Here is a 10,878-nt window from a genome sequence, read left to right on the forward strand (position 1 = left end):
CTCGTGTCATTGATGTCGTGTATCTCCTATCTTTCTATGGATACTAGATGATCTAAAGTAAATCAGTCAGTCTTTTTAAGAATATGTTTCTTATGCATTTTTGTTTAATTAATAATTTTTATAGTTATATTGACCTGAATTGAAATTTACTCTTGACAGTTCTTGTGGTATCCCTGTGTAGTTTCTTTAAAGCACTTGCTATAGAGTACCTACTGTAAAACTTTGGATTAAACTTTCTGAGGGTCATGATAAAAACTGAACTTAGTACTGTTGTTATACTAGACCACATTTTGTTGAGAATTAGTGTATTGAGGCTTTTCATATAAATTACAGTTAGTGGAAATGAACTTCGAACTTAGCCTTACTACCTGTAATAGACTTGCCCTTTCTTGACTGGTTGCAAATTTTTTGGTTATATGCGACTTCGGAGTGTTGTATTACCAAGAGTTCTGATCGAGGTAAGCTTTATAATGTGCTTTTCATTACAGTGGTAGTGTTCAAATGTTGGTCAATAAATATTTATATGATAATGTGATTTTAAAATATTTTCTTGATTTTCATAGGTAATTTTTAACTACTAAATTTTTTTTAAATGTGTAAGATGACTAAGTTTTGGCAATAAACTGTTGTGAGCTTGAAAAGTAGGTCACTCCTGGTGGGTGCTGGGGATGATTCTGTTTTCAAATACTTTGAGGAGTGGGGGCTCACATGTGGGAGATCTTTTGTGCTTCAGGGTTGAGTGGAAAGACTTCTCAAGTGTAGAGGAACTCCTGTAATCAACCTGTTAGCCAAATGGTTATGTAGAAAGTTCCCAGTGGTCTGTTTTTTCATTCTGGACCTCTGGCCTGCCTTGGAAAATGCCTTCAGGCAACCCCTGGAACAGTCTGGATATATTTACCTTTCCATCTGCCAGTCTTATATACTGTGTGATCAACTCTGTTGGCCCATGTGGAGCAGTATCCAGATCTGCCAGCTTCTCTGGTTGAGGTACCCGAGATTACTTTTTAGACTATCTCTGGTTGGTTTAGTAGATAAGGGTGTCTACAGTTGGAACTACTCGTGGAATTAGTCTTCTACCTTCAAGTAAAGTTCCTCTCGGTGTCCCTGGACCTTATTGCTCTGCCTTGAGGCATGTCTTCCAGTTGATCATGGGCCTCTCTTGCTGAGCAGAGTTGTTCGCTGCGTAACAAGCCTTTGTAGTGGGATATGATTATCATCTTCCTCAGCCTGACTTCGACACTGTGAAGCCCTTAGGAATGCCCTCTTGATTGAGATCTTCCCTCATAGACGTCTGCTATTCTTAGTCTTCTTGTGGCATATTGATTAGTTGTATAGCCTTTTGTATGTTCTCTGACTCACGGAGGGCTGGGTTTCTTCTCATTCTCGTTGTTAGTGAGTTTGTTGCAAACTTCATTCATTGATCAAGTGGACATGTGGTTTGTCCAGTGTGGAGGAGTGTCATCCAGTCTCAGTGGGAGTTCACCGGGCCAGGGATGTTGGCCCATCCCTGGGTGCTCCCTTACAGTATACCAGTTGCCAAATGGGAAAAGTGCTGGGTTATGGCAGTTGAGTAAGGGTTCCCTAACTCACTACCGTACTTATCTCCAATTAACTACCTTACCAATATTCAACTACCACCTCCAGCTTGTGCAAAAAAAGACTTCTTCAAGAACTGTACACTAAACCAACCTTATCATACTTAGGATAACAAAATTCATATTTGTTAACAGCCTTTATTTTTGTTAAAAAATCTGTACACACTATTTACAAAGATAGTCATATACATATAGTATATATACACTCAACAATACATAAAATGGCACATGTCACTGACTAAAACAAAAGTGTATAGACAGAGAAATCTAATATAATGTAGTTGTCTACTAAATCTTCCCCTTAGTAAAAAGTAATTGATGATAGAGTAGCCACTGATTTTATTAACTTTTCCATTACATTGACATGTACAAGCGGCTTTGCTGAATATCCAGAAATTTTATTGTTACTGATGAAGATACTTACTTCTTTTCATATTTTTGAAATGCCACGTAATTTCAGAGCATATCTGATAATACTTTTCTTTCACCTTTTTTTTTTTTTTGTCCAACAGATTAATTAACATTGCTCAATACAATAGAAGAAATATAACCAATTACAGACAAGCTAGACCAGATTCTGGCAAACCATATTTCTCTGAAATTAGATTTTACTATTTTTAATACAATTGCAAATTGGTTAATTGTTCACTGTCAGTTGTCTATCAGCTCCATGGGGAATTTATACAATAAAGGTTTACATTCCACAGTAGTATCTGAATTTTCCAACTCAAATATCCATCTGAAAAATCCAATTTAAAAGCACAACAAACAAAAGTTCTTTACAGACATAATAGCTCTAAATACCTACACAAATAAATTATTTACACTCCATATTACAACATAAAAATAAAGCTATACTTCAAAACTAATAAGATTCTTAAGAATACATCATTAAAATGCAAATATATAGGGAACATTTCTCTATTTCATAAGTACAGAATAAAAAACCTTGTTTTAAAGCTTTGCAGTTAAAGTTCATTACGTGGTTTGCATCATTTGCAAGTTCTCCCCTTCTCTCTCTCTGTGGCATTGCTTGTTTCTGTTATTACGCAGATGGGAGTACTATGTAGTTCTTGCTGTACTTGGTACTAGAAATATTCAGTACCATCAGCTTTCTAGCAGGTATTTGATTTTACTTCAAAATACTGTAATTTATATTTATTCTTTTTTTTAAAATCATTTTTAATATCTAAAACTGAATGTAAAGGTCAAAGGGGTTTCCCATCTGGTTTAAATGTGAGACTAGCATATATCCTAAAAATGAACCAGAAGTCTTGTAATAGTAATGATAATCATGAAGTTACGTGAGGAAGCTCAATTTATAAAAACACAGTTTGAATTCAGTTACTAACGATCTCTTTACTGAATCAGTAATGATTTTGTAGAATATTTATTTTCAGTACTGGCTTCAGGACCACAGTGATTATTCACTGTCAGAATCAATAATGAAACATTGACTTTTGTTTTGCTTTTTTTAGAACTTTTAATATAATGAAATATTACTGTACTGTTGTGTCACTGTTAAGTTGAACTTCCTCGAGAAACTTCCGTACTGACTCACTTCACCTGTACCATACATTTTTGGACTTTATTGAGTATATATAAGCACTGTACAACAATATATGTAATTGAAAAAGAAACCCACAACATCACTGTGTATAACGTGTTTACTTGTAAGTATTTACATTTTATTTTGCTCAACACTTGAGTACTTTCAGGCCCTATCTGTGGCCCATTTTCAAGAGCTGTGTAGGTTGTCAGCCTGGGTCAACCTACACATCTCTGGAAAATGGGCCACAGTTAGGGCCTGAAAGTACTCGAGTGTTGAGCAAAATAAAATGTAAATACTTACAAGTAAACACGTTATACACAGTGATTTTGTGGGTTTCTTTTTCAATATTCAGAAGAAAACTGAAAGAAGTTTTTGTTTGGTTCAATATATGTAACGATCAAAACTCTAGCCACTATACTTCATGTGAAGGCAAGGACATTTATGGATGAAATTCATGAACACCTCATTCCAAACAGTTTAACACTTTACTTCACGGAAATAAATTTGTACTTTGGTGTACCTTCAAATGTTTCTGCTTGTTGTAAAGCTGACTTGGACAGGTTGCTGGACATCGAACATGACACACACAAAGTTTTTGTAAAAAGAAAAAAAAAAAAATGGTGCTGTAACACTTAAAAGTTTCAACTACAGATGCTATTATCATTTGTGAAGGACAGTTAACAAAATCATACAGTCAGTTATTATACTATGAATGAAGACTATGTGGTATACAGTGGTGAGTGGTATACATATAAATACCAGTATTGCAGATGCTTCATTTGCTTAAAGTAAGGATGAGTGCTACATGACCACGTAGTTACATCAAAATACAAAAGTGTATGTAAATACAAATATTACTACTGTGCTAACGTACAAACATGTAAATGACGGCATTGCATTGGTGTTTGCGCAGTTTCTCTGTGAGTATTATTATTCCAAACTTTGAATGCTTACTTACATTTATACAAAATCTACTTTCCAGATTCCGAAAATGATAACTAGTAACTCTACGAAATAAGTTGCTGTACACTGAATACAATGGATCAGAATGAGTAGCAAGAGTGAAAAAAGAATGAGCCTGATAATTATGATTTGCATATGCTTTGCTATCCATAAAAACGCTAAAATATATTCCTTTACTTACAGAAACAGGAGAAGCAGGGCAGTTATATAAAGTGGAATATGTCATATTTTCTTGCAGTGAGTAGAGTTGACTACGATACTCTATACTCTACACTATCGTACCTAAATGACTGAAGTGTGGACTGCTTAGTGAGGTATTGAATGCCATAGTGAACGACTGTGGACAGCGGATTAAGGTAGACTGTAGTTATGAGATCATTACCTAGGGAACGCAGTGATATTTCCACCAACATAAAGTTTTCTCTTTAGTCATTGAATCCTGAATTGTTTTTTGCTTGTCCACATTCATTTTTGAATTAAATTAATTTTTCTTATGTATAAGATAAACATGAACATTTAAATTTTACTTTAGCAGCAAATTAAATAAACCTGATATCTATTACTAAAAAGTTATTGTGAAATATTTCGCTTAATGGGGTGAAAACAAACTGCACAACCTTGGTTATTTACATACCTGTGATGAATAGAGTAAAATATAAATAATAGATACCACACTTTTAGTTTTACAATTTCGGACATCATTGATAAATATCATAAAAATGATGTAACAGGGTCTCACAAAAGCCTTCTGGAGTGCAATGCATTCATGCTATATGAAATCTGTGTAGTAAAGGAGCAGAAAATATATTTGTGGTGGATGTTTTATGGTGCTTTTCTTTAACAGAATACATATACTTTGGATGGCAATAGATACATAGTAATACATTTATGTATCAAATAAGCTCTGTAGATGAAAGGCATCACAGTGTCATTAAACTGATAGCTTTTACTTATGTACAGAAATTTGGCTGCATTATTGTTCTGCTTGCTACTTATTTACATACAGGAAGTTGGTACGATTACAGTTCTGTTCTGCTAAGAAGCTCGGGCGACAGAATTTGAAAATGGCTCGGCTGAATTGGTTAGTCACTTTCGTATTTTTTAATGGATACTTTGGGACGATTGTGTAGTAAAATGTTTAATCAGGGCCTTTGGAATACATCAGTTAATTATATATATAGTTTAATAACTGATTAGTATTAGAGTTCTCGAAACTAAAATTGCTGACTGACTACCACTTCCAATACCTTACGGCTCTTTCTTGCTTCCAAAATTCTTTTCTCATCCAATTGAAATTGTATTCCTGTAACATGTTTTTGAAATTCTGGGCACTCTAATAACATATCTTGCACCAATAGTACAATACACATTTAAGAAATATATAATCTGAGGTTCATTTATTAATGGACATATTTTCTTAAAGCTCTAGACCACATAAGGAAAGCTCACTGAATGACAGCATTAGACATTTACCTAACACAAAATTAAAGCCTACAAGAACATCATGGTTTTCAGAATGCCTGAGAATATGTACAGTAATTTCTAATGGCACCCTTTCCATGTTCACAAATGTCCTCCATGTGGCTTCTGTGAGGCCACACAACAACTTTTTCAAGGTCCTCTCAAGAACCTTCATCTCATTCACAAGTAATTAGAAATATTTGAGATTAGTATATGGCACAAAACAAATCACAGTTCTCCATACATGCATGGAAAAAAAAAAAAAAAACCTTTCTGAACACCAGCTGTGATCTTTTCAGTCCATATGTTAATGCAGAATCTTTGAAAGGAATCACTGAAGATAAGGTTTTCAGTTGACACTTCTTTCTATAAAGTCTCTCTTTACTTCTTTTTATAGTAGAGAAAACTACTCAATATCCTCATAGATATAACAGCAACTTCTCTGGCACTTTGAAGGTTCCCCGATTCTCAACACGATAAAAAATACCTCGGTCACTTGAGTAACCTGGATCTCTAAACAACAATACTTGACTAAAATTGGACTAGATATGAATCTCGTGTAGAGCAGGGCATTTCATTTTTTCTACCTCAAAGTGTCTTTATTGTCAACTTTGTGTAAACCAGTTGCACGGCTAAACAGGAGTCGTCGTTTCGGGGGTGTCTTCAGGTAGGGGATCGAGACTCAAGGATGGATTGGCTATTTCTCCGGTGTAGAGGAAATATTTACTAGACTTCTGAGCTCGAGGGTCCCATCTCCATGGCACTCCACCTCCTCTCCAGACCTTCTGTGCAATGAAATACAATGTGACCACCAAGGCAAGCCCAGGTATGGTGAATAACAATGTTAACAGGGGTCCCATACCTAATCCTTTGTCTTTGACGGGTGCGAGTGTTATCGCTGGAGTGCATTCTGAAAAGGTCCTGTGTAAGGCTCGAGTTACGTTATCGGCCACTATGAGGTGATTCTGAAGATTTGACAGATCTAGTGTGAAGCCAGGGACGTCGGGATCTGCGCAGATAATGTAGTCACCTGTTGCCAAAGAAGTAAACTCGTGTCTTGCTTCGGAGCAGTTTAACTGTCTTGTTGCTACCACTGTCTGTTCGGAGACAATAGCCAACGTGTAAGTGCAAGGGTCATCTCCATTAACACGTGTGTGCACTACCAGAGCTCCGCCTACTTCACCGGCAGTAAGGCTCAACACTTCTGGAGGATGTGAGGTGACTATTTTGTGCTTCATCATGGTAAAAGGTGCCTCTGCTAATACCAGGGGTTCAGAACACCCAGGTAAAAATGCCTCTTGATCACCCGTTCCTCGCTCCAGCAGAATCAGGCAGTAGCGATAAGTAGCTCCGGGTACCAACGCATCTCCAGGAACAACCACAGAGACATGATTAGGATCGTGGTTGCCATCGGATGTGCAATTAGCCTCAACTTTCTCCATCAAAACCTGATGAGATTCAGGTCTTCCCTGTAAAACTTCGTATACAAACACTCCCTCGCACGTGTAAGGTATAGCACGATCATCAACTCTCCATACCAGTTCTACACCGAAGAAGGGGTCCTTTTCAGATTTGTCTTCCATGACATTCTGAGCATTCTTCTTGTAAACCCAGTGTGCCACCTGTAAACTGATCTCTGCATCGGAGACCCTTACAGAAGACATGTCTTCGGCAATAGCATCATCATGGTAATAGTCATGATAATAATCGTGGTAGTCGTGATAAGGAGAGGTTTCCTCAGAGCATACCAGCTGGGTGTCTTTAAGCTCAACCTGTAAGAGAGTAAAGGATATTGTGTTAATTCAGCAAAATTATTATGAGGCAGATTATAAATTTATCACATACTTGCATCCTTGAAGATCAATTAACAAATAGATAATGTGTTCCACACATCAAACTAAAGTGAACACTAAAGAAAAATCACGGTATATCAACATTCATGTACTGTACTTACAAAAGATTTCGTAATCAAAGAATGGCTGCTTAAGGATACTTACAAGAGGAGCATTTTCCAAGGCAGGTGGTGTAGCACAAACAGCGCTGTTCCTTTCTTCGGGAGTCAGTGAAGGATGCTGATTAAGCCAGTGGACAAACCATCTGAGAGAGCAGTCACAGTGCAGAGGATTGTCTGTGGATAAGCGTGAAGACGTCATTAGTGCTTTGAGTTTACAGGAAAGACAAGTAACTGGTATGATTTATTTTTATAAAGCAACAGTACTATCAGTGATGCCTTTATCCCTGATTAGAAATGGTAGTCCAAGAATTGAACGTTTGCTTAAATAGAGAGATGATGGTCCCAGCTGAATAACAAGACTAAGGACAGTGGAAGTCTATATTATATTATTATTATAATATATACGTAATGCATTAACCAGACCACTGAGCTAATTCATGGGAGTTCAAGGAAAGGTGGTAGGCGGACAACTGGCAGAGGGAAGTGATGTGAAATAGCTTGGTTCTTGAGGAATGACTCTATGCATCCTCGGATGCTAGAGAACATGAGAATTCTTTTAGTCATAATATATACGTATACCTATTATTTTTATGTCAACTATACTCTCTTTCTATGTCCTTTGATAAATGATGTCTGAAAGCTGTGGCAAGAAATATGGTAACATTCACTACTAAATACTGATAGGCATAAGTAACAGTATAACATATGTTTTACGGTACACTGATAAATATTCATATACCGTAGTTAATGGCATTGTTATCTCTTAAAGCAGATTTTCTTAGCTTAATTAAATTTTTATTGTACATTTATTTATGTAAAAAGACCTTATTAATAGTTGCAAATAAAATTAATAGATAACAATTGCACTCTTCAAATCTGTTAAAGGCTTTTGATATACTACATAGCCTTCACTTAAAATTCAAATAAATTTTTCAGTTTTAGCACAAAATGTTTGTGTAAATAACGATGTCAATGAAATTAATATCACTTAACTGTTAGTAATTGACAGGTACAGTACGTAATTGAAACTCACCTGTGAACGTTAAGTGCTGAAGTGCGGGAGTCGAGTTGAAAACATGGGGTTGCAGTAGAGAGATATCATTGGCAGCCAGATCAAGAGTGTTCAAGTTCGACAACTGATGCAACAGGTCGCCCGTTACAGCCCGCAATGCATTGTCAGCAAGACCAAGATGAACCAGCTTGGGCATGTGCGCCAGAGACCAGCCGGACACGGCGACGACTCGATTGTGCGACAGCTTCAGCCTCTGCAGCTGTTTCAGATTAGAGAATGCGTGGTCTTCAATGACGTCTATCCTGTTGTGAGAAAGATCCAAGTCTCGAAGGTCTGGGCAAGCCGAGAGTGAAGAGCGAGTCACTCGCGTCAGGGCATTGTCTGATAAGTCTAATGATTTCAGGCCTCTTGCACCTGTAATCAAGGTTGGAGTAATTGCACCTTTCAGTAAATTGGACTGTAGTGAAAGACGTTCAAGCATGTGTAGACCCCGCAGTGTTTTCTCGTTAAGCTGAGCTGCATCCAACTTATTTCTGGCTAAATTGAGAGACTGCAAGCGCGGAAGGCGGACGAAAGCCTCGGGATGGAGGAGTTGAAGGCCATTACCGGCAAGATTTAGGTTTTGAAGCTGTAAGAGAGTTGGAAATGCCCTGGACTTTAGTTCCTCTATGAGATTGTCACTCAAGTCCAGGCGCTGTAGCTGTTTTAATCTCTTGAGAGCATCGACTGGAACATAATTGAGTTTGTTGTTGGGGAGTCCTAGGGCTGCTAAGCTTTCCTCTAATCCTTTGAAAGCTTCAGAGGTGATGGATTTCAAGTCTGCTGTGGTCACAACGAGACCCAAGAGTTCCATGTTTGCGAAACCTCCCCCAGGAATTTCACCGAGGCCATGAACTGCCAAGTCCAAAAGAGAAACGACACCTTCAGAGTTTAAAGTCTTTGTCAACGTCAAGAGATCCTCGGGGCGGCTCGCTTGGCCTCGGCATCGGACAGTGTGGGGAACGTCGCAAGTGCAGGATATCCCCGAGACTTCGCTCACGTAAGGGCAGGCCCACGCTTCGTTAACGGTCTCCTCAATGGTCGCATTGGAAATACTAGCTGTTGTTGGAGAAATGGACTCTGAAGAATTCACTGAGCTCTGAGTAGAAAAAGGAAGGATGACTATATTGCTTGGAGTGGACTGAGCTACAGGAGGCGTCACTGCTAATGCTGTGCTCCATATTGCAATGCCAATAGTCACTGTGAAGGCCCTGCGTATCCCATCCATCCTGGAAGAAGAAATTACGCTCATTAGAAATAGGCCCTTAACATGTATACAGTTTGTGTAACCTGAAATGTGGCTGAAAATCGATTGTGTTGTAACTTTGTTCATACTGTTGAAAATGTGACACTTCACATAGCTTTGCATAAAATTAATGTTCCTTGACCATGAAATGTAAATGGCTTTTAAAATACACTTATCTTTTGATAATAAGTAATAATGAATGTTTAGTAACCTAACCAAAAAATATGTATGGTTTCTAAAGCACACACTATACGTAATCAAAGTACAGAAACCCATTACAAGAATTATCGGTAAACATTTCCACATATGGCAGAATATCCCAATGAGTAAAGGTATAAAGGTCTACTGCCATCTTACAAGTACGTATTGTGTATAAGAAATAGTTAAACTGTGTATCTCTTGGACAAGTGCATGAAATTACAAACCAAGAATGCAAGTGCATAGGACATCAACGCCATGACAGAAACTGATTAGGAATTGTACAACATACGAATGAAAATTGACAATCTAGTGATTGCACCATTTTACAGTAAGTATACAAATACGGTTGATAAAGATCCAGTAGTCACTCGTATAATTACAAACGGCCGTAAAAAAGGAATAAAAATTTCAAAGGGTCAAGTTCACCACGCTTGGCATCATACAGAACAAATCACGAAGTCGGCAACACTTTATAAAAAGGCCTAAATCCCAGAATCAAGAGACTACACCCACTCAGAATTGCTAAAAGTATTCGTCCAAATCGAGAAAAATCTCCCTGACATGAGGAAGCCTGTATAAAAAAAAAAAAAAAAAAGTTGGAAATGAAAGTACATTACCTCCACTGTTTACTAATGTTCACCCTATTTGAGATTTGCCCTAAAATTTGGATCAAATTGGATCAAAAAGAAAGTTTAAAATGACTGAAGGTCAGATATGTCACACAAGAATTGGAGAAAGAGGCTGGCGTCCTCTTGAGACAGAGAGAGAGAGAGAGACTGAAAATCCCAACAGAAATCCCTGTCCCTATCAATCTAGATTCCTCCTGATGACATGATATGTAGGTCAGACATAACA

The 10,878-nt window shown here is 37.5% G+C and overlaps 1 protein-coding gene across 1 annotated transcript; it reads right to left on the reverse strand.

The window, feature by feature from the left end:
• Positions 1 to 1,719: 1,719 nt before the first annotated feature.
• LOC135213135 (protein slit-like) lies at positions 1,720 to 9,809 on the reverse strand. Its single transcript, XM_064247075.1, has 3 exons — positions 8,559 to 9,809; positions 7,569 to 7,699; positions 1,720 to 7,343 (listed from the first exon to the last, which is right to left on the reverse strand). Exons 1-3 carry the CDS (start codon positions 9,802 to 9,804, stop codon positions 6,204 to 6,206), a joined length of 2,517 nt encoding a protein of 838 aa, XP_064103145.1. The 5' UTR covers positions 9,805 to 9,809; the 3' UTR covers positions 1,720 to 6,203.
• Between the last annotated feature and the right edge of the window lie 1,069 nt (positions 9,810 to 10,878).

The sequence above is a fragment of the Macrobrachium nipponense genome, chromosome 19, assembly GCF_015104395.2.
Source record: "Macrobrachium nipponense isolate FS-2020 chromosome 19, ASM1510439v2, whole genome shotgun sequence".
Classification (NCBI taxonomy): domain Eukaryota; kingdom Metazoa; phylum Arthropoda; class Malacostraca; order Decapoda; family Palaemonidae; genus Macrobrachium; species Macrobrachium nipponense.

Bases quoted from the DNA above. Each gene is read 5' to 3' on its own strand.
- LOC135213135 (XM_064247075.1), bottom strand. From the start codon at position 9,804: ATGGATGGGATACGCAGGGCCTTCACAGTGACTATTGGCATTGCAATA. The intron at 7,700-8,558 runs GTGAGTTTCAAT...GCTTATCCACAG, and splicing joins TCAGCACTTAACGTTCACAG to ACAATCCTCTGCACTGTGAC. The intron at 7,344-7,568 runs GTAAGTATCCTT...ACTCTCTTACAG, and splicing joins CCTTGGAAAATGCTCCTCTT to GTTGAGCTTAAAGACACCCA.